This window comes from Saimiri boliviensis, chromosome 13 (assembly GCF_048565385.1).
Source record: "Saimiri boliviensis isolate mSaiBol1 chromosome 13, mSaiBol1.pri, whole genome shotgun sequence".
NCBI lineage: Eukaryota > Metazoa > Chordata > Mammalia > Primates > Cebidae > Saimiri > Saimiri boliviensis.
This window is the reverse complement of record NC_133461.1, coordinates 78,525,919-78,549,647: the sequence shown is the minus strand read 5'-3', so window position 1 is coordinate 78,549,647 and position 23,729 is coordinate 78,525,919. Positions and strand designations below refer to the sequence as shown.

Genomic DNA, 23,729 nt, shown 5'->3' with positions numbered 1-23,729 from the left:
GAATGAGCGAGGGGTGGGAGTGTGGTCTTCTCGCGTGAACTGATGGCGTCATCGAAGCGACGGCCCGGAAGGAAGTCGCGTGTTGAGGGGTGTGGCGGATTCTACCGTTGCACTGGGGCTCGGACCAGTACGGAGCGCCTGGAGGGACAGCCTGGTACGCGGCCCCCGCCCCTGTGTACGCGCGCTGGGCCTAGCTGCTGCTCTCGGCCGGGACTAACCCGCCACCCTCGGGAACCCCTGTCCCAGCAGCCCGTCTCCCTCAGCCGGCCCGCTCCTGGAGCGAGACAGAAACCCTCTTCTGTCGCGTCCCCTCCTTGCGAGCCTCAGGGGGACCGAGCGGAGACTCTTGGAGCCGCAGCCCCAGCCCAGGGTGCTTGACCCTCTCTCGGAACGGGGCGGGGAAGGGGCACGATTGACCTCGGGGAGGGAAGGGCACTGGCAGAAAGGACGCAACCGCAGATCGGTAGCCGGAGGCCGCCACGGTAAAATCAGCGCCTCGCAGATGTCCGCGCCCGGGTCACGTTTAGACCTGGGAGGCAGAATCCACGCCCTGCGCTCACGGGCCCGCGCACGCACAGCTGAACTTTGCAGTCACCATAGTTCCAGATCATTCAGCGTTCAGGATCCACCTCCTCCGCGTCCTGGTGCCTGAACGCGGTTGGACCCGGGAGCCCAGAGGCTCCCAGTTTGGGACATTCCCTTTGTCTCTGACCACGAGCTTGGGGATCTGTCAGGTGTAAAGTGCGAGAATATATGGGGGGAGTGTGGCTCCAGGCTTGTTGAGAGCTCTGTCCTATTTAGGGCTAAAGGAATAAATGGGAAGGTGGATGCGAGGCCAGCGAATCCTACCTTGGAACTCTGTTCGCCTGCCGGCTCTGGCACTCCAGCATCTGAAAGGAGTAAATAATGGTTTCCCTTGAAACTGCAGGCAATTAGGAGTGGGAGGCTCTGACCAGAATTACATAGCCACAACTGCCTGTCATTTGACATCCTCTGTAATTTGGCCCAAAGTACTGCAGCTGCCTCTCTTCCCTACTACTAGTATGAGAGGTTCAGTGACAGCACATTCGTGTTCACAGGAAGACAAGGCTGTGTTTTTGAACCCTTCCCAGCTGGCACGGGTTCTTCCTTGAGCGATGGCTGTATCCGGAGCCAGTGCTTCCTCAGTGCGGTGGGGACTCGAATTCCACAGTTAGGGAAGGGGAACGTTGACTGAGAGCGAGGAGGAAGCGAGTTGTGGATTTAGCCTTGTGTTCACACGACACCAGGCTGGATGTGAGTCACTCAGGGAGCTCAGCTTGGTGAGGTCCTCTCGCTGTTGTGGCCTTTTCTCCTGCACGTTAGACCACACACGTTTTCCCGTGTCTTTTCCCTAGGATACAGGCTCACTGATGGCTCAGTTGGGAGCAGCTGTGGCCGTGGTTTCCAGTTTCTTTTGTGCATCTCTCTTCTCAGCTGTGCACAAGATAGAAGAGGGACATATTGGGGTATATTACAGGTAAGGCAGAGACAGGGAGAAGCCTGCAACTTCCTGTTAAATAGCTCCCTTTCCTGGTCACTGCTTTCCTAGCAGATTCTGCTGAACATCTATGTTTATGTTTCCTTGAATAGGGGAGCCTTTTTAGATTGAGCTTTTTATGTCAGTAATCGTGGGAAAGCGAATATGTATATATGTAAGTTTGTTACTTCCCTTAGTAGTTCAAGATGATGCCATGGGTGGTGATTAATAAATGCATACATAGATTTAGAGACAAAACTTAAGGGAAACCAGTGCTCCTCACAGATACCCCTAAAATACTGTTTTCTCCTACATCCCCCTGGCAGTCTTGGCTCCACACTGCAAAAGCCAGCTGAGTCTGAGTTCTTGATGGCAACTTGAGAAGGTAGCCTACTTTGCTAACTTGGGATACTCTTTTAAAATTAGCATTTCAGTCAGCCTGGGTAACGTAGTGAGAACCTATCGCTAAGAAAAAAAAAATTCAGTTAGCCAGCTATGGTGTCACACACGTGTAGTCCTAGCTACTCAGGAGGCTGAGGCAGGAGGATCACTTGAGCCCAGGAGTTTGAGGCTGCAGTGAGCTGTGATCACACCATTGCACTCCAGCCTGGGTGACAGAGCAAGACCCTATCTCTAAAACTAAATTACAATAATATTAACATTTCAGGAAAAATGAAAGAGCCTGCAGGTTGACTTATGTCAATTAAAGCAAGCCTTACAATAGTGATTCCTACAATAAAGAAGCCCGTTACGTCACCTTTTTTTAAAATTCTTTGCATAATATAAAGCAAAGAAGCACTTGTAAGGCTTGAGTTGCTTTCTTTTTGGTAACCTCCATGACCCAATTTTTTGCTTTATGTCTTTATGAACTCTTTTTTTTTTTTTTTTTTTTTTGAGACGGAGTTTCACTCTTGTCACCCAGGCTGGAGTGCAATGGCGCTATCTCGGCTCACCGCAACCTCCGCCCCCTGGGTTCAGGCAATTCTCCTGCCTCAGCCTCCTGAGTAGCTCGGATTACAGGCATGTGCCACCATGCCCAGCTACTTTTTTGTATTTTTAGTAGAGACGGGGTTTCACCATATTGACCAGGATGGTCTCGATCTCTTGACCTTGTGTTCCACCCGCCTCAGCCTCCCAAAGTGCTGGGATTACAGACTTGAGCCACCGCGCCTGGCATGAACTCTTATATATGCTGTTGTGATGTTTATTTCTGGATTGCCAACAGCTAGTTCTAAACTCTGATTGGATTCCTCTCTCCTTTAATTCTTTGTCCCTATCATCTGCTTACATGTTCCCCAAAAAGGCTTGTAACTTTATCATTTACATATAACTTGATTAGAAAGGTAACTCTCTTGCCAAAACATATATTTCAATTACTTATAAAGCACTTCAAATTAATCTTTTGGTGCAGGTAGTTGATAACCATATTACTGGATTTAATTGATCCAGTGGATTGCCACAAGCCCAACAGATATGACAAAGTAAAACAGACTTCCTCTTATCTAATATACCCATGGATTCCGCTGTCTTTTTTTTTTTTTTTTTTTTTTTTTGGACTAAGTCTCACTTTGTTGCCCAAGCTGGAGTGCAGTGGCACAATCATGGCTCACTGCAGCCTCAAGCTCGCAGGCTCAAGCAGTTCTTCCATCTCAGCCTCCCAAGTAGCTGGGACTATAGGCATGCAATCACCATACTCAGCCAATTTTTTTCCTTTTCTTTTGTAGAGACAGGGTCTCACTGTTTGAGACAGATTGGTCTCAAACTCCTGGGCTCATGCAGCCCTCCTACCTCAGCCTCCCAAAGCGCTGGGACTGCATCTAGCGGATTCTGCTGTCATTATTCCGTGTCACCTGTATGCCTCTTTTTCTCCTTGCAAAAGCATGAACAGTGGTTTTATGTTTTACTGTCAGGCTTCCTAGAATATTAAGGTCTAGCTGAGAGGAAGAAAGGGATCTGTGGCATGGCTCCAGCACATGTCACTCTCTATTATATGTTTATAGGGCTGAAGGGAAAGTTGACCCTCACGATCTTGATCTAACAGATCCTCTTGCCAAACTGAAGCTGCCTCTCTCTCCCCCTCCTCTGCAGAGGCGGTGCCCTGCTGACTTCGACCAGCGGCCCTGGTTTCCATCTCATGCTCCCTTTCATCACGTCATATAAGTCTGTGCAGGTATGCTTGGCCTCTGTGATATGGTTGGACGACTACAAATTTGGGCTGTTGACTAGTTCGTGATTTAAAATTATTTAGCCAATGGATAAGTAAAATGCCATTCCAGAGAATTATATAAGAATAATTTATTTACATATATATATATAAAGAGAGAGAGAGAGATAATGAGACCGGGGGTTCTTCCTTCAAGATAAAGCCAGAGAAGAACCTGTTCTGAGTGTATGGAAGGAAGAGTCGGGTTGTATGTGTGTAAGTTTTAAATCACAGGCTACCATGTTAGCTGGAAAGCAAACGTGGTCATTTTGCTGATTCGTATTTGAACTTCAGAAATCTGAGCATAATTTTTGCAGTGAGTGGGGAGAAGTTGACCTAAGTGAGGAGAGATAACATCTAAATAGGAATGAGATTAGTTGTGGTACACCTAAAGCCTGGGTGAGTTAGACTCGCCATCTCTGAAGTATGTTCAGCAAAGAAGAATGAAAAGATTTTATACTTTACACTGATCCAGGAGAATGTCTTGGGATGTCTCCTAGCCATTTTCCCTGTAAGTTTCGTGTTTTGATTATCAGGCTTTGTGGCTTTCAAAGTGCATTCAGGTACACTATCTCATTTGAGTCTTGCAGTAATCCTGAGAATGGGCTGAGCAGGTGTTAGGTTCTGAGATGGGTTAAATCAGTAATCTGTTGTTTCTAAACTGGTACAGTAGTCCTCCCCCTTGTCCACTATTTCACTTTCCATAGACTCAGCTACCCACAATAAACCATGTTCTGAAAACAGGGGACTACAGTTCAGTAAGATATTTTCAGAGAGAGAGAGAAACCACCTTGACATAACATATCAGTATATTGTTATAATTGTTCTAGTTGATTACTCATTAATTGCTTGCTGTACCTGATTTACAAATTAAACTTTATCATAGGTATGTGCATATAGGAAAAAACATGGATCTATAGGGCTTGGTACTCTTTGCGGTTTCAGGCATCTACTGGGGGTCTTGGAACATATCCCCCTGAGGATAAGGTGGTACCTACCTTAAATAGAAGAGGTAGAAGTAAGCACAAGTCTTAAGACACCAATCCAGTGTCGTCTTCACTAAACCATTATTACTCAGCTTGTTCGTGTGGTGGTTCACTGACAGTGAGGCTGGGGCAGGGGCCTTTGCTTGTCTTAGCAATGACATGAGGAAGGAGGATTAGGAGGGGCAATCATGTTCAGCAAAGGCAAAGTGCAACCCAAACAGTTATTCCAGGACAAAGGTGTTTGGAATTCTGAAAAGTAAGTTACTTTGTCACTGCCCATCTTCTAGCATTTTATGTTTCCTCTGTTTCCAGACCACACTCCAGACAGATGAGGTGAAGAATGTACCTTGTGGGACTAGGTAAGGTACCCAGAATAAAGCTGTTAAGCCCAAATAAGTCAGAGAAAGGGCTGTCTGGCTGGCTGCAGGAAGAGACAGTGAAAAAGGGGCACCCTTCGTTGATTAATTCCCTGCCCAGTAGCTCCCTGTATTGATTTCATGTGATGGAGTACAGTAGAGGAAATCATAGATGGTTCGGGAGGGGCTGGAATGCCCTGCCTAATACAGGAGTTTACACTTACTCTATTAGATGTGAGGATCACTATTCACAGTAACAAAGACTTGGAATCAACCTGAATGCCCATCAACATAGACAGGATAAAGAAAATGTGGTAAGTATACACCATGGAGTACTATGCAGCCATATGAAGGAATGAGGTCATGTCCTTTGCAGGGACATGGATGGAGCTGGAAGCCATTATCCTCAGCAAACTAACCCAGGAGCAGAAAACCAAACACCACATGTTCTCACTTAGAAGTGAGAGCTGAATGATGAGAACACATGGACACGTGGTGGGGAACAACACACACTGGGGCCTGTCAGAGGGTACGGAGTCGGGATGAGAGAGAGCATCAGGAAGAATAGCTAATGCGTGCTGGCCTTAATACCTAGGTGATGGGATGATCTGAGCAGCAAACCACCATGGCACACGTTTACCTATGTAACAAACCTGTACATCTTGCACATGTACTTTCGAACTTACTTAAAGTGGGAAAAAAATAAAATTTTAATATTTGAAATGAAGTGAGGGTGCACAAAGGTTTTTTAAGCAGATAAATGGCCTGATACAAGAAGATAACTGTTGTATAACTAAGGGGAATGTCATAAAGGTAGGGGAGACCTTCAGGGCAAAGAGATCCGAAGGAAGCACTGCTATAGCAGTCCCTTTGGAAAGAAAGGAGAGTTTAAACTGGGATCGAGTAACCAAGAATACCGCAAAGAAACGCTCTGACAGATCCAGAATTGGAACATTCCACAAGATAATAGGCCTGATCTCTTCACAAAGTGGTTGTATTTAGAGAGATGCGGGATAGAACAGAGACTTACAAGAGACATAAACAGTGAGCAAGGGTGAGCGTTGATTAGAACCTGGTTTAAAATAGGGCTGGGTGCGGTGGCTCACGCCTGTAATCCTAGCACTTTGGGAGGCCGAGGTGGGTGGATCACCTGAGGTCAGGAGTTCAAGACCAGCCTGGCCATCATGGTGAAACCCCATCTCTATTTTTAAAAATAAAAAATAAAAAATAAAATAATTTAAAAAATAAAATAGCCATGACGGGTACAACAGGAATTGTGTGAGTCCACCCAGGCTGCCATGACAGAGGATCACACACCCAGAGTCTAAAACAATAGTTATTTATTTTCTCACCATTCTAAAGGCCCAAAGTCTAAGATCAGGGTGCAGCAGGGGTAGTTTTGGTGAGACCTCTCTTCCTGGCTTACAGGTGACCACCTTTATGCCATGTCCTCATATGGCCTTGCCTCTGTCTGAGAGAGAAAGGTCTTCGGTGGGTACCAGACCTGTTGAATCAGGACCCACTCTTGTGATCTATTTAAACTTAATTACCTTCTTGAAGGCCTAATCTCCAAATACGGGCACACTGGGGGTTAGGGCTTCAACATATGAATCTAGGGGTGAGGCGTACACAGGTCACTTCGTAACACAAACTGTTGGGGAAAAATTTGAATAAGGACTGGGTAGTAGGTGATACTACAGAATTACTGCTAATTTTCTTAGGCTTGAGAATGTTATCACGAGTGTATAGGAGAATGATTATCCTTAGACATTGCTTGCCAAAGTAAAAAAGTATCCTAACTGCAGCTTACTTTGAAATGTTCAGAAAAAAAAATAGATAAAATGTTACCAGTGTTGAATTTAGGTGTCTGTATATGGTTATTAGTTGTACTCTTCTTTCAGCTTCTCTATATGTTTGAAATCTTTCTATAATAAATATTTGAGGGCGGCCGGGCGCGGTGGCTCAAGCCTGTAATCCCAGCACTTTGGGAGGCCGAGGCGGGTGGATCACGAGGTCGAGAGATCAAGACCATCCTGGTCAATATGGTGAAACCCCGTCTCTACTAAAAGTGCAAAAAATTAGCTGGGCATGGTGGCACGTGCCTGTAATCCCAGCTACTCAGGAGGCTGAGGCAGGAGAATTGCCTGAGCCCAGGAGGCGGAGGTTGCGGTGAGCCGAGATCGCGCCATTGCACTCCAGCCTGGGTAACAAGGGCGAAACTCCGTCTCAAAAAAAAAAAAAAAAAAAAAAAAAAAAAAAAAAAAATATTTGAGGGCAAGGGGAGTGCGACACTAAAGTGATAGTGAAGATAGTTTAAGAAACATTGACCACAAAACTCCACCGTAACCTTGTAAGTTCTGAAAACTTCTTGACCCTCCTTAGACTTTTCTGTGCAACTGATTATTTCAATCAAAAGGCATTGCTGATTCCAAAGATACAAGTTACTCTTTTATGCTGGCCCCAAAAGTCTCACTTGTGTCTTTGTAGAGATGTTCCTAGGTAGTGTGATTTCTCAGGAGAGTGTGCTGTTGCCATAAGCCCTGTGGAACTCCTACCTGGAGATCCAAGCTGCCTTCCAGCCTCCTATGAACTCTTCTACTCCTTTTCTGCCAAGCCCGCCATCTTACGCCATCGCCTTCGGGGACTGCACCATATTCCAGAGCTTCCCAGTGACTTTTTGTCCATTCTCCCTCCAATAGTGGTGGTGTGATGATCTACTTTGACAGAATTGAAGTGGTGAACTTCCTGGTCCCGAATGCAGGTATGTCCTACAATTGACTCACACCACCGGCTCACTTTCCCCAGCATGCCAGTCCTATACCTGGCATGGCATCTCAAAAGGAAAGGAGCTGTGTCTAAGGGCATTTTGAGTCTCGCCTTTTCTTATGTCAAGCCCTTTCCTTCCCTCCCAGTGTATGATATAGTGAAGAACTATACTGCCGACTACGACAAGGCCCTCATCTTCAACAAGATCCACCACGAGCTGAACCAGTTCTGCAGTGTGCATACACTTCAGGAGGTCTACATTGAGCTGTTTGGTAAGAAAGTCCCTCCTGAGCGTGCATGCTTACGCAGGGTTCCTAGAACCCTGCATCTCTCCACTGTCTAATGCCTGGCTGCCTACAGGGTGTGATGGGCACTTATGGACAGGAAATGTTCAAGAATCTCGTGCTCAGGAGCTGCTCACAAAGGAGTTCCTGGAGAATGCTGATGACATGCAACAAGATCCTTAGAGGGCTGGAGCTTTGGGCACAGGGACCGTAATGGAGTAGAGTATTCACTTCTGGCCTCAATCAGAGGCTAGAGTGGAAATGTTCCCACTGTCCCTAAACTATCATTCTGTCATGAAGACATGGTTCATTCTAGAAGAACCATAGAATTGTCCAGCCCAGCATCCTCATTTTAAGATGAGGGTACTGTGATCCAAAGCGAGAAAGTCACAGAGCCAGGTGCCAGTCAGTAGTGGAACCGAAACAGGGGCCTTCCTCTCCTGGCTCTCACTTCAACATTCTTCTCACCATGCCACCCTGAATGGAGGGCCCCCAGGAATGGGTGATGAAAAAGACATGATTCATAGTTAATTCTAGAAGTGAGAATTAATGTGAGCTATGAGAATCATAGCTCCTTCCACTTCCTGGAACCTTTGTGATTATTATTTTTTTACCCTGTACCCATAGCGATGAATAGAAAAGCGTTTAACCAAAAAGCCTCCACATGTCTAAGCAGATATGTTTTGTCCTTTTTACCTTTTTCAAAGTAAAGACAACCTGGCCTGGCAGCAAAGGAAGGACACAGTTGAGTAACTGTTATAACCTGTTTGCAATCAAGCACTCTGTTTAAACTCACTGCCAGAAATTCTCCAATAGCCAATGCCAAAAGTCAATGAATTTTTAACCAATAGTACAACTGTTCTTGACACTAGGACTGGAAAATGATTTTTCCCAGGAATCTTCATAAAAGGGACCCTGAGCGAGAACATTTCTCACAGTAGACAGGAGGACTCATCCGCATTGCCCACAATAATAACTAAGCAAACCGCCTTTTGCACCATTTAAGATTTAGGAAATCACCCAAATTACTTTTACTGTTTCTGCAGTAGAAAATGAATCTAAACTGATTTTATAGAGTTTGTAGTATTTTACCTGTTTTAGATTCAGTGTGCTTTTAAGAAAAAATTGGTAAATTTGCCATTGATTTTTTTAACCTCAAACTAATAGAATTTTATAAAATATTAATTCTCTCTAGCCATTGTCTTAGGGCTTGTGCCATTAATGAACATTTCGAAGCACTGAAACAAAAGACAAAGGATCCCTAATGTCCTGAAGAGAAAATTAAAATACAAAGTTGTTTTGCATTAGAAAACTTCTGTCTTATAGCTAACTTGGTAGCTTAGTGAAGTACAGCCGTTTGTATGGAGGAGCTGGGGGAATATATTTGCTTTGAAACCTTTTTGTTTTTACATCTCAGTCTTAGCAAGCACTACTTGTCTTAGAATCTGTCATATCCATAAAGGAGGAGCTCAGGTCCCTAGTCCTGGCCCTTCAACTCAGAAGGTTCTTCTATACTTTCCTCCTCTCAGGACTCTCACAGCCCAGACTTTAAACATGAAGCTGCATAATTTTCATCACATCTTACTCTGCTGAATTCTCTTTGCCCATGTTACTAAAGTATTATCTAATACTTACTCCAAAATTTACCTGAAGAACCTCTTTGTATGTACTTAGTAATCTATCACTTTTTTTTTTTCCTGTCCCAACACCTTTTAATACAATGGAACGGATATAAACATGGATACAAACACATGGATATAGGTATCACTGACGTAGTGTGACATACAGTAATATCTATACATACAACACTCCTCTGCAAATACCAAATGTAAAGTAAAAGATACCCAACATATCATTTTGTTTATCTTGCTATCATTTCTTAATCTTTAGTCTCCCACGTATCCATGCAAGGAAACAGTACTAGCTGTATGACTAGAGGGTAGCTCTCTTGGGTTACTGACTGAGATCTTATCTTTGTTCGGATCTGAGCTATCCTAGCCCTTCACGGCAGTCTGGCTTTTCCTTCTCTGAGTATAAACACTGACATGGAATGGCTCACCTTTAGCTTCAGTGTTTGAAGTAAAGAAAGCTTTATGCAGATTCTGGCTTTTATTGGGTCTCCTCTGACAGTAGAAAGATTCAAACCACAGTTAATTCCAAGAACCCTTCTAAGAACAGAGACAGAGTCACTCAAAGGATCTGATTTACTATACCTAAATATAATTCATGCTGCTTTTCTCTATGATACGCCATAATATTTTCTCCAAAAATCTTGAAACATGTTATTAACTTTGAAGAAAGACTAAAACCAGCCACTTTAGAGACTAGAGACACTCAAGCACTGATCTATTCATAAAGTTTCTACACAGCTGAAGAAGTTTGCACAAATAGACAAAAAATAGTACAGAAATCCTAAATACAGAAAAATTTAGAGAAAAATCCATCTTTTGGAAAGCAAGTCAAATGGACCCAGTTAAAGACCTCACTGAATGTAGGAGAATCAATGGGAAACAACGTAAAGCCTTCTGCTAGAACATAAATAGGAACCAGTCTATGTAATCAAGAAATTATTTTGCCTCCTGATCTAAATGCTTGCCTCCAGTCTAGGGCTCAGAAGAAGGCCTGTTTATTTGAACTGGTTGTCAATCAAGGTCCCCTTGATTTTCGCTTTCTTGGCTTCCAGTTCAGCCAGCTCTTGCAGTCGCATCTTGCTCATGCCTTTGCGCTCCAGCTGTTTTTCAATCACTTTGGCATTCTGCGCATAGGAATCAGCAACTTCCCTAGCTTCAATCTCCTCTTCTTCTTCATCAATGGTAGACACAGTGACAGACGTGAACTTGCCCATGTCTTTGGTCCATTTGGTCATCATCACCTTCTTAGGAGGCTCTTGTTTCTGAGTATATACGGTCGTTTTCCCAAAGGCCTGGCCAAATTTGACTAATGCTCCATCCACAATGAAGGTAACGGGAGCGTTATTCGGCTGGGATTGGTAGAAGAGCAGCAGTCCACACTTTGCACATTTCTTTCTGTACTGTCGTTCAGTGCCTTCAGGTCTCCGCAGATACACAGTCTCCTGGTCTTCTGTGTTACAAAACTTACGGGCATGTTTGGCAGCATCAATCACACGGGACCGGTCCCGGGGCCTCATGGGCAGTTTCTCTAACTGACAGTCCAGCAGGAGGACCATCTGGCCGCACAAACAGTAGTACACATGGAGGGGCTTCTCGCCATCATCATATTCCTCCCGGTCCCGAGTGTCAGAGCAGACTACTGACCGAGACACCACTTTCGGCATGGTTCCCAGGAGCCGCCTGAAAAATCTACGCATGCAAGAGGGTCGCGCCGGAATGACGTCACGAGCGCGCCGGCGCTCGTTTTCCCTGCGGCTACGTTAGTGATGTTACTAAAATGGCCCTTATCCACATTTCCGGAACATATAAACATCAGTATTACTAAAACACCTTGCAAAGTATTCCACATTTTCCCGGTAAGCTACTAACCCAGGGCCACAGGTTTCCACCTTGACTGAGATATAATTTGGTCTGATGAATGACATGTTATTAATTTATGGAGGACACGGGCCACTTTGGTTGATATTCTACTTAAAATATGAAATGTAATGTTTAGTTCTAGTTGTTAAATTGGTTGACCCTTAGCAGGTGGGAGGTGCCGGCTTTGGTGCTCAGAGGCTTGTGAGAGCACATCCTATATGTAGAAAAGTTACCGTCCCTTGTTTACTGATAGTACTGTCTTAAAATCCTAACAAAGTCCAGCCATTAAACAAGCTTGTTATTTTGGCTACTAGCCAGTTTCCACGGGCCTCCGTTTTGGCATCAGTAAAAGGACAGAGACTTTCTCTTCCCCAGAGGCTCTTGTTTGGGCACAGGTGACTATGAAAGGACCACTTAAAGCAGATAGTAGGTGACAGAGAAGGAGAGATGCAGTATACAAGTCCCAGTCTGGTTTCACTCGGTCTTTTTCTCTAAGCCCCTCTAGGATCTTACTGAGGATCTCATGAGCAGAGGCAGGAAGAGGATTCTAAAATCTGAGAAGCCCAGGCCAGAGAGAAGGCAGCTTTCGTGCTGCTGTTCTGAGACTGCAGCTGGAAAGGAAGGAGGAGGGTGTAGTCAGTTACAGCTGTTCCTACATTTGTCTGTAAAACAACTCTTGTGAATCCCAGGCAGAGAAATAAGGACCAAAGCAAACAGCACATCAAAAGCCTGGGGCTCACTTCCAGAACTGTAAATTTTAATTTTCCCCTTGTGTTGTTTGATGGAGTTCCTAATAGAAACAGTCTTCCTTGGGCTCTCCTTGATGTCAAAGTCTGTTTTTCTTTTAGAAACTTCTAAAATTACTAGATTTAATGTGCTCAGCTCTTTCCATAAAACCTAAATAGCCATTCCACCTTCCTTCATTGTGGAAACTGAATCTTCCTTCTCTTTTGCTGCTGTTGTCTAGGGAAAGGCTGTTGCCTCATGCAAGAAATGTTCTAGAATTGGTGTCCTTTCTTTTTTTTTTTTCAAGTTCATCCCCTGTAGGGCATGGTTAGTATTTTCAGCAACAGAGGTTGAGTTGTATCTTGAGGCACAGAAAAAGGATGCCCTATCATTTGCGTTGTAGAGGGCTGTCTGTGCAGGCTACTCCAGAAGTTGGGCAGGGGATCTTTAGATTTGTGGGCTTTGATAAGCACCCTCCCTTGGGAAGGTACATTCTTGAGTTGATGATTGAGTTTGTACTTTACCCTCATCGTGCCCTCCCTCATCTAGAAAGTGTAACAACTCCTTTGGCCGGGCACAGTGGCTCAAGCCTGTAATCCCAGCACTTTGGGAGGCCGAGGCGGGTGGATCACGAGGTCAAGAGATCAAGACCATCCTGGTCAACATGGTGAAACCCCGTCTCTACTAAAAATACAAAAAAATTAGCTGGGCATGGTGGTGCGTGCCTGTAATCCCAGCTACTCAGGAGGCTGAGGCAGGAGAATTGCCTGAACCCAGGAGGCGGAGGTTGCGGTGAGCCGAGATCGCGCCATTACACTCCAGCCTGGGCAACAAGAGCGAAACTCCGTCTCAAAAAAAAAAAAAAAAAAGAAAAGAAAAGAAAGTGTAACAACTCCTTTTCCTCTGTCTTTTCTTTATTCCAGATCAGATTGATGAAAATCTCAAACTGGCTTTGCAACAGGACCTGACCTCCATGGCCCCTGGGCTGGTCATTCAAGTAAGCATTGCTGCATGGGAGCAGGCCCTCTCTCTTTGACACTGCATCCCTTCTCTCAAGGGATGTTCTTTTTGTGCAGGAAGATCAAGACGGTGGGAGCTGTGTGTGTCCCTCACTACCCTCACTTTCCCATCAGCTGCTGTTTTAATCTCTCTCCAGGCTGTGCGGGTGACAAAGCCCAACATACCGGAGGCAATCCGCAGAAACTACGAGTTGATGTAAGTATACCCTCCGCCTGGGCTGTGACCACCACTGCCTCCTACCTCCCACCTCATCCCATCCCAGACGTAACCGAAGCTGCCTGGCTTCTCGGTTATCCCCTTGCTAGAGGATTTGCCACAGCCCACTGCACTGTAAGGTTGGGCAGACGTGTCAGGGCCACGACTGGGGCTCCCTCCCTGTGATTGAGAACCCCAGGAGAAGCCCTATAAAGCAACAGTGCTTTGATAAGGGCCCGGGGGCCTTGTTTGTATTCTGTGACTCATGCCCAAGGGGAAGACAGAAGCAAGAGACCAATAAGTGGACAGACAGGTGTACTTTACTAAAGTAAGTTACATTTTATTTCCCACAAATGAGTTATTTGGGAGAAGAGCTGTGTTACTGTCGGCAACAGATCGGCTTTTACCTAGGCCATGGAACAGCCTTCCAGGAGGAGTAGGAAATGGGAGTTTGCCTGTCTTCAGCAGAAGAGTTCAGCTTCTTCTGGGGACAGTGAAGTTCCTGAGTTTTTCATAGTGGCCTCACGGCTTTGTTTCCTCTTCAGGGAAAGTGAGAAGACAAAGCTGCTCATTGCAGCCCAGAAACAGAAGGTGGTGGAAAAGGAAGCAGAGACAGAGCGGAAGAAGGCACTCATTGGTCTGAATGTGGTTCTGTGATCCCCTTTTCCAGGCAGAAGGGCTGGGGGTGGTGGGAAGATGCAAGGAGGCTGAGGCCTGCTGAGACCCCGTGGTCCTCCAAACCACTTCCACAGCGCAGGAATGGCAGGTGGACTCCCAGAAGCAAAGTGGAAATTGTCAGATCATGGCCACAGGGAATGAGTTTTGAGTTTCCACTTACCTCTTAAATGAAAGGAGCCCTGCCTGTTAATTCTTAACTCATAATAATAATGGCTAATACTAAATTGAGCCACATACTTTCCTAAGCACTTAATACGTGGGTTAACTCAGCCATCACAACCACTTTGTGAGGTAGGTACTATATTATCCTTAATCTTATTTTATCGAACCAAAGCACAGAGGGGTAAAATACCATGCCCAAGGGCATATGGCAGTAAGGGATGGAACTGGGGCTCCAACCAAGGACACTTGCTCTAGAAGCTATGTTCTTAGTCACCACACTGTATTATCAACAACAAACCTGACCCCTGTCTGCACTGAAGGGCCAGGTGGAACCCTACTAGAGTACTTCATTCTTTAGAATATTCCTTTGGGAGACGTTCCCTTGTGAAGTTAGGGCTCATTCTTACTATGCTGGGCCCAGGTCTCCTCGGTTACTGCCTTGTGCTTATGGAAGGGGACTCTGCTCACTGGCACATCCCACTCTGCCCGTGTATGCCCTCACCGCCGCCCTCTGGGGGGCTCTTCAGCCGAGCTGGCCCACCAGGACACTCAGCTCGGGGGAAAGGTGAAATCAGTCAAACTCTGAAATGCCAGAACCCTAAGTCTTTCCTCACTGTCATTTTTTTCAGAGGCAGAAAAAGTGGCACAGGTGGCTGAGATCACCTACGGGCAGAAGGTGATGGAGAAGGAGACTGAGAAGAAGATTTCAGAAATCGAAGGTAAGCAGAAGCGACGCTCATGCCTGCGTCCTCCTCAGACCCTGCCCTGTGGCCCGTGGCGGGGGGAGCTGTTGCCTTTGCCCTTTAACCGTGCTCTATAATGTCATGATCTCTGTGCAACAGCAGCTTTTCTCCATGCAGAGACTTGAGATTTGAGGTGACTGTGGCCAGACTAGCATCTGTTTTCTACTTCAGAGAGTGTTTGTTCATTCAACAAATGTGGCTTGAGTGCCAGTATGTGTCCAGCATTTTGTTAGACGTGAGAAAAAGGAAGTCCCGTAGTCCCTACTGTCTTGAAGTTCCCAGGCTGGCGGGGCCTTGGAGCACTGGGAGCGCACTCTCAGCAGCTGTCTCTCCCCCATGCCTCAGCTACCCCTGCTCCAAAGTTGGTTGGCACCATGGTTTTGGGCTCAAAGTCTGTTCTCCAGGTCTATGTAGATATTAAGCCAGGTTTGAAGAAGACAGATTTTCAGCACCAGTCACACAGGAGCTGGAGAGAAAGGTTTTCTTTGCTGGCTTTTCTCAATATCACTCACCTTCTATTCCTGCTTCTAAGCCTGTACCTCCTTCCCACTGCCCGCCTCTTACTTGTTGGGTTGGCTTATGTCAAGCAAATTCCAAGGCAGAACTGGAACCCCAAGGCCCAGCTTCAGGCTACAAAGTGTTATGTCCAATTATACTCATTATGGGGCCTGTCAGGCTTTGCAGGGCCCCATAGAGGAGCCAGTTAGGATTTCACAGATCAGTGGCTCCTCATTAGGGAGCTCTTAGCAAAGCAACACATTTTTATTTCTCACAAATACGTGTCATCAAGTGCTCAGGCCCGCTGAGGGGGCCCCACGGCAGCCAGAACCCTGGCTGGACTGCAGGCTCCTTCCACGCAGGGTCACACTGAGAGCATGCAGTGAGAACCCACCCACAGACTGACCTTTCTCCCAGGCATGCTGCTGCAAATATTACTCACATGAGGCTGGCCTGTTTCTAAGACAAGGGGGTACATATCAAAAATTTTGCATCAGCTTGACAGAAAGCTAGTCTCAGAGCTGATTAGGGAAGAATATGGATTGCACAGTGGAATTAAATAGGTCTTTTTTTTTTGAGACCAAGTTTGTTACCCAGGCTGGAGTGCAATGGTGCGATCTCAGCTCACCGCAACCTCCGCCTCCTGCCTCAGCCTCCTGAGTAGCTGGGATTACAGGCACACGCCACCATGCCCAGCTAATTTTTTGTACTTTTAGTAGAGACGGGGTTTCACCATGTTGACCAGGATGGTCTCGATCTCTTGACCTCGTGATCCACCCGCCTCAGCCTCCCAAAGTGCTGGGATTACAGGCTTGAGCCACCGCGCCCAGCCCTTAAATAGGTCTTAATCAAAACATGTGTTGGTCTGGCCCATGGCATGTAATTCTCTCTCAGAATTGTGCCAGCTTAATCACTGTCCATTAGGACCTTTTTGAAATGATTGATGGAAAGAAAAGGGAAATGAATTTGGAGAGGGACTGAACTACGTTATGCTCATGGCATTCAGTTCTCGGGTGATCCACCTCTGACCGTACTCAGAGCTGCCTTTGAGCTTTCCTTGCTTTTGCTGTGTAGCACAGGAGGGAGGAGTGGAAGGCTCTGGCCTTGAGCTTGAGGCAGGATCCCACTGCTTTGCTTCACAGACGTGGATCTCCAAAAGAAGGAAACAAGTGGAGACAGGAAGTGCTTCTGCCTAGCATTGCTTTTTCCATAGTACTGTCGACGTGTATGTTTGGGCCGCAGACACAGACTTGCTGTCCCTGTCATCAGGAGATGCTTTCAAAACACTTTTTCATCTTGGTTGATCCTTACAACAACTTGTACAATAGGGGAAGACACATTTAAAGCACAGAGGAAAAAGCGATCTCCCCAAGGTCACAGTGGCAATCAGAGGCGAAGTTCCAGGGACCAGAACAGAGTCTTCCCATAGCCTCTGCACTTCCTACAGAGAACTCAGTTTTAGCCCTTCACTAAGTTCACTGCACTCCTTCCCCTTCAGACGCTGCATTTCTGGCCCGGGAGAAGGCAAAGGCGGATGCTGAGTGCTATACTGCTATGAAAATAGCCGAAGCCAATAAGGTAAACACCCTGCACAGCCAATAAAGAGGGGTCTTTGGGTCTGGGTCTGTACTGCTGGAGAGTTTCCAGTGTTGACTGCACACCACCACCCAAAGGCCTTCGTGGCCAGGACTGAGGACGCCTGTGCTGTGTGCAGGTACTTCCCTTCTCCTTGGACGTGCCTTGTTAGAAGTTTAGTTTTGTGTTAAACGTGAAAACCTTTCACTTTTGCAACTCTGCTCGCAGATTTGAGATAACGGTCTCTTACAGAAATGTTAACAGTGAGACCACAAAAAGTAGGTAGGGGCATAAATATTTGACAGAGAACCTCGTCATAGGGACACCGAAGAGGTATCACCCCCCCGCCCCTTTTCTCTAGTACGCTTCCACCTAAGTCTTCCACCTAAGTCTTCTTTTTTTTTTTAACAGCTGAAGCTGACCCCTGAATATCTGCAGCTAATGAAGTACAAGGCCATTGCTTCTAACAGCAAGATTTACTTTGGCAAAGACATTCCTAACATGTTCATGGACTCTGCGGGCAGTGTGAGCAAGCAGTTTGAGGGGCTAGCTGACAAGCTAAGCTTTGGCTTAGAAGATGAACCCTTGGAGACAGCTACTAAGGAGAATTGAAAAAAAAAACTTTATACGACTGCAAAATGATACTTAAGCAGATCTTTATTTTTTAAGATGAATCAGAATGTTCCTGCCTCCCCCACTACCTTCTTTGACTGTCTTCAAGTTACTGTGGTGAAAAAGAAGAAATGAACTTAAATCTACTCGCCTTCCAGGGAACGGAGGGTGGGGACTGACGATAGGGGGTTTTATTTCAGGTAAGCAGTTTATATGACTTCCGATAAGATTTGTAAACCATGGGCTTGACCTTTGACCTTGAGACACTAATTTTATCCTTTGAGGCTGGCTTAATTAGGGATGCTATCATTAAGGGAGGGGAGAAATGTAGAGTGTTGTCTCCAACTGATTTGATTTCCCTTATTTGGGAAAAATGTAGTCCAGTATTCTCGCCTCTGCCTCTGAGGTGGGAGATGTCTGTGAGTGAGGCTCAGCAACTGAGCAAATAGGTGAGTTTGCCAGTAGAGCTGTGGAGAAACAGCTGCAGAGAACGTTCGACCCTCCTGGCATTTTTGTCCACATGTGTGTGAGTTACTTTGAGGCATGCTTTCCTGAGCCCTCATAAGGAAGTCCTGGTGCTAGGTTTTGCAAGATTTTATATACACTTTGCTCCTTGCCCTAGGGCCCAGAGTGGTGGTTTCTGACTATATTTCTAGAGTCAGAGCTTGATCTCCACCACTCAGTTATTTCTGCAACTTTTCACCTATCCTGTGATTTTTTTTTTTTTTTCTTCTCAAATAATCTGTTTGTTGCTTCCACTCAGCATCAAGAAGACAGGGACAAACAACTCAAGTGTCTTAATAGCTGCTGGAGTAGGATCCTTGTTATCTCTTAGCCACTGCAGGACCTGCCTGACAGATTATGCACGCACCTTGAGATGAAGTGTCTTTCTATTGTAGAGATTCTGCAGTGAAGAGGTCCGACCCTGTGTGCAGCAGGAGGAATGATCAGTCAAGAGATGTCCTGGTCTTAATGCCTGTGCCTTGTGCTGGGAGTGGGTCTGGCTTAGTGATAAAAGGACTCTATTCACTAAGTGGCCTGTGTTTTTGACACAGGTCAGACAACATTCAGTCTCCAGAGACAGCTGTGTGGAGCAAGTCAGAGTTCATGCCCAAGTCCCTGGGTTGGAATGGCTGCGCCAAAATCCATTCAAAGGGAATTCTTTTTCATTACTAGCTCAGAAAATTTTGAGTCACCCTGGGAGATTCAGGATGGGGAAAGCAAACTTGAGCAAAAGGTTTTTCTTATATCCTGAGATTGGGGTGGCGGGGAGCATCTGACCTGTATAGCCCATGGGTTGTGTCTAGAATTAAGTGGAGGGCAGCTATCTGTAGTTAACTTGCAAGCATATAGGTGCCCTCCATGACCAGCTCTGGCTTAGGACTTGGCCCTGTTACGAGCTAACTCCCTTACAACTCCTACTGTACCCCTCTTCCCTAGGTGAATCCGTGAATGATCCTATCTGGCAGCAATCCCTGCCTTGTTTTTGGGCCCATGCCCAGATTTCTGGTTTAAGGAATGGTCCCAGAACTTGGGCCAGCTTGCTCAGGAGTTCTGGGAGCCTTGAGCCTGCCTAGAAAGATACAATGTTAGCTCCCCTTACTTCAAAGTTGCCCTTCTCTGTTAAATTCCTAGGACTTCCAGTCCTGGACACACTTTTTGCAGGCAACAAAATGTTCCTGGGAGTGATGGATTTTAATGTGCTCCAGAGTCCTTTCAGAAGGGGTCATTTCCCTTGGCCGGGCACGGTGGCTCACACCTGTAATCCCAGCACTTTAGGAGGCCAAGGCAGGCAGATCACCTGAGGTTAGGAGTTCGAATCCACCCTGGCCAACACGGTGAAACCCCATTTCTACTAAAACTAGAAATACTAGCTGGGCGTAGTAGCAGGCACCTGTAATCCCAGCTACTTGGGAGGCTGAGGCAGGAGAATCGCTTGAACTCAGGTGGCAGAGGTTGCAGTGAGCCGAGATCATGCCACTGCACTCCAGCCTGGGTGACAGCCAAGACTGCATCTCAACAAAAGGAAAAAAAAAAGAAGGTGGTGATTTCCCAAGACCAGCATAGGGGGTATCCATTTAAAATACATTCATCTTCCTCCCATTTCTATGCTATTAATCACTTGTTAGGGCAATATGACATGCCCAGCATCCCCACTTCCCATATATGTGTGCACCTTCCACTCTGATTGTTTTAGTAATCACTCTGTAAATGATACTGCTTTTGCTGCCTAGGCCTCAGAAAACACCAGTTCACCACAATAGAACCAGGAGCAGGGATAGCTCAGCTTTTCTGAATAGCATGCTTTGCTCAGGTCTTAACTTGAGGGCCTCTCCAGTACTAACATCCTGCGATAGCTTGTCCCGTAACCACAAAAGAGCCTCAGGAGAGTCAAGTCCTGCTGCAGCTGCCCCGCCCCAAGTTACTATCATTTCCTCTTTAAACAAAAAATATGTTGTCATACCCATTAGTGTCAATCCAGTGGTTGTCTCTATCTGTCTAAATAGCAAAATCATGGAAATCAGTTGTTTTCTGTGCATAGGACAACTAACCCATCTGTCTGTATGATTTTGTTTTTAACGCTTACTAGAAAATCTAATCTTAAAACATTTGAATTCTAAACATGTAAAATGTGAGAGCCTGCAATTCTGTAGACAGTGAAGTAATGGCTGCTATTTATAAATGGAATGTCTATCAAAATTACTGTTTATAAAATTCAGTTTTTGTAGGATTATCCAAGGAAAAAAATCACCTTGATTGAATGTTTCTCACTCATTAAACTTTGCAGAAGTAATTCAAATTCAGTACTGTTTTTAATCACTTTTTAAAATATAAGGACCGAATGTTTGCAAGGAAACCAAAGTTTATTAATAATTTTTATGTAACTAAAATAAAGTCGATATGGAGGGATCTATGATTATATAAAAAGGGAGGGTTACTGAAAGAATGTTAGCAATATATTGATCCAAGAAAAGGAGCTGTTTTATAAATGGTCATTCACTGTTCTTCTGGTTCTATGTATCTTTCAAAATATACCTTTACTATTTAAAGAGAGTAAATAGTGAAAGTAAGATGGTCATACTTACTGACTTTATCTATTTAAGTTTGATGGAGATAAACTATATCTTGGCTAGCGGCTACTGTGTCTGTGAATTTAACAACTACTTCTTTAAGTCCTATTCAGTAGGGTTCTAGCCACTGCTTTTTTGTTGTTTCTAGCCACTGTTTTTTTCTTGTTTCCTTTTAAAAGAGGTAATGACCAATGATTTTGTGTTTGTATTTCCATTCCTTTTTATTTCGCTTTTGTGTAGACTAACGATTGAACAGTCAAACTGCTACTTTCCAAGAGCCCCAAGAACTTAATGACCCCATTTGTAACTGAGAAATGCCTCTTGTTTTAGTAATCATTCTGTAAATGATAACTGCTGAATTGATTGCCTTGGGTTGATAGCTGGAGGAATTGTTTTGGATAATACTAACAGGCCCGTGTGAATTTATGTCTTAGTTTTATTTGCAATCTTGCTAAGTAAAATGAGTCTTTGTGTCTACTTTTTTATTAAAGTGAAATACAGCAATAGCTAATATTAGGATAGGTGACATAAAGAAATAAAACATCCCTGACTAGTGAGTTAAGTACAAGATCTCTTTAAAAATGTAGTCAGATGAAAATCTGTCCCCATTATGCATATAGAAACAATAAATGAATTTGTGAACACGGCATAATTCTTGTTCGGTACTAAAGAGATTTATCATTTTAAACAATTTACACACCACTGCAATTCTGCTCCAAAGGGCAGAGATATTTTCAATTGACCCAAAACTCATTCTAATATCAGTTCAGCGGAAGAAATCCCAGTCTTTACTCTGGAAAGCTGCCCAGCTTAGGGTTGCCAGGTAAAACATAGGATATCTAGTTAAATATTAATTTCAACAATGTATAATTGTTAGTATAAGTATTATATGTCCCAAATACTGCATGAGACATACTCATACTAAAGAATTTGCTTATGTGAAATTCATATTTAACTGGGTATCCTGTGTTTTTACTTGGTAAGTCCGGCAACCCTAGCCCAGGCTTTCTCGGGTTTTTCAGTGGTGCTCCCAAGCTTTCTCTATTGGTTTGAGAGCCTGCTACACAAATAACCTGATCTTAACAATTGAGTAGGTATGTTAAGAATGTAGTTACTGGGGTCAGACTGCAAAAGTTCAAATCCGTGCTCTACTACTTCTTAGGTGTGTGGTCTTGGGTAAGTTTTTTGACCTCTCTAAGCCTGTGTTTCTTCATTTATAAAATGGGTTGAGTGGCTTATGAAATAATGCATGTGAAGGGCTTTCACACTGTACTTGCATGTATGTATTCCAAAACAACAACTTTTCAATCCGGGGAAACGGGCTAGAAAACACACAGCTATTAAATGGGAACCACTAAGTAGAAAGCCAAACACGTGAAAAAAATGGAATCAGATTACAAATAGGACAGCACATAGAAGAGAGTGACGTTGCAATGCGGCAAACACAGTATTTAGGATACATACCTCTACAAAAAGGCAGTGTAGAAGGTAACCTGGTTTGGCCCTGTTGCGAGGAATTGTCCAGTTCTGGGCTCCAGTTTTAAAAAGGAAAAAAATTTGAAGAGGCTAGAAAGAAAACAAAATGTTGAAACCAAAAAGAAAAATAAAATGTAAGAAATGAAGCTCATAGGTTGATCCCAGAAAAGGCAGAAGGGAAATTTAATGACTTCACAATTACAAAAGTTACATAATGGTAGCTAAAAAGAGGAAATTCGCTTGAATAAAGGAGTATTTTTAAGTAATTAAGATCAGGCTTGTTAAAGTTTCAAATGGGGAGCAGTTGTTACCTGCAAATAGAAAATAAATAGTCTTCTCCGATGGTTGGCAGATTTTGGGAAGACTGTGCTGTTTGGGATGGTTTCAATGTCATTGTTTCTGTAGGAAACCTCCCTAGGTCTAGGCTTCTAGAGTCTATATAAGACATTTTGAAGGCCAGATGTGACAGCATGTTTGCCAAGGGCTTGCGGCCATGGGCTACACTACCTGAGTTCATTTAAACTGGGACATGGCCATTATTTCTCCACTTCTCTGTAGAGCTAAGTAACCAGGCAACAGTAATTTTCTATTTTATTTTTTTATCCCCCCAAAAGAATCACAGTAGGCTCAGAAGGAAACACTTTAAACCCATATATGTTTTTATCAAAATTTCGTTTTATTCCAGCCTATGAGAGTGTTTTAAAAGCTTGATGGCATAAGCGTACTAGATTTGAGATTGTTTATAAAATCTGTTTCTCTGGGCAGTTGGCTTTTTCATCTTTCTCCTTTCCCCTTTGTCCCTGCAAATTATTGGAGCAATTTAAAGACAATTACTGGTGATGAAATTTTGGACTTGCATTTTTCAAGGATTAGGTAGTAGGCGAGGATGAAAGGTTAAATTGGTTGGTTGCTATCCCAGGAAGAGGAGGAGAAGAAACTAAAAAAGAAAATAAGGGAAAAAGTGAAATAAAATTAATTCAAAAGTACGGCTAAGAGGAATTTGGAATGTGAAATGACCGTGGGGCTGGGGGCACCATGATCTTTTTGTCTCCATTTCCATTTTCATAAGATCACAGAATGTCAGAGATGAAAAGTATCTTAAAACTAAATCTTAGAGCCGGGCGCGGTGGCTCAAGCCTGTAATCCCAGCACTTTGGGAGGCCGAGGCGGGTGGATCACAAGGTCGAGAGATCGAGACCAACCTGGTGAACATGGTGAAACCCCGTCTCTACTAAAAAAAAAATACAAAAAAATTAGCTGGGCATGGTGGCGTGTGCCTGTAATCCCAGCTACTCAGGAGGCTGAGGCAGGAGAATTGCCTAAACCCAGGAGGCGGAGGTTGCGGTGAGCCGAGATCGCGCCATTGCACTCCAGCCTGGGCAACAAGAG

General features: G+C 44.6%; 1 protein-coding gene and 1 pseudogene across 4 annotated transcripts; one reads left to right on the top strand and one right to left on the bottom strand.

Annotated features, from left to right (window-relative positions):
• The first annotated feature begins 62 nt into the window (after nucleotides 1–62).
• Nucleotides 63–20,860, top strand: ERLIN2 (ER lipid raft associated 2). Of its 4 annotated transcripts, none has more exons than XM_003938109.3 (12): nucleotides 63–154; nucleotides 1,377–1,498; nucleotides 3,587–3,668; nucleotides 5,000–5,046; nucleotides 7,743–7,804; nucleotides 7,956–8,081; nucleotides 13,234–13,307; nucleotides 13,467–13,525; nucleotides 14,071–14,162; nucleotides 14,995–15,084; nucleotides 17,105–17,184; nucleotides 17,593–20,860. In XM_003938109.3, the coding sequence occupies exons 2-12, from the start codon at nucleotides 1,392–1,394 to the stop codon at nucleotides 17,791–17,793; spliced, it is 1,020 nt and encodes a 339-aa protein (XP_003938158.1). In that variant the 5' UTR covers nucleotides 63–154; nucleotides 1,377–1,391; the 3' UTR covers nucleotides 17,794–20,860. The 4 variants fall into 4 exon arrangements, with proteins under 4 accessions (XP_003938158.1, XP_010346996.1, XP_010346995.1 ...); XM_010348694.2 differs by having other exon boundaries at nucleotides 84–482; XM_010348693.3 differs by having other exon boundaries at nucleotides 84–899.
• LOC101027602 (STING ER exit protein pseudogene) lies at nucleotides 10,425–11,430 on the bottom strand (annotated as a pseudogene).
• Nucleotides 20,861–23,729: the final 2,869 nt, after the last annotated feature.

What these genes read in the sequence shown, in the direction of transcription:
- ERLIN2 (XM_010348693.3), top strand. Translation starts at nt 816, where the DNA reads ATGGGAAGGTGGATGCGAGGCCAGCGAATCCTACCTTGGAACTCTGTT. An exon ending in CATATTGGGGTATATTACAG is followed by an intron (nt 1,499 to 3,586) that starts GTAAGGCAGAGA and finishes CCTCCTCTGCAG; the next exon opens with AGGCGGTGCCCTGCTGACTT. An exon ending in CGCAGAAACTACGAGTTGAT is followed by an intron (nt 13,526 to 14,070) that starts GTAAGTATACCC and finishes TTTCCTCTTCAG; the next exon opens with GGAAAGTGAGAAGACAAAGC.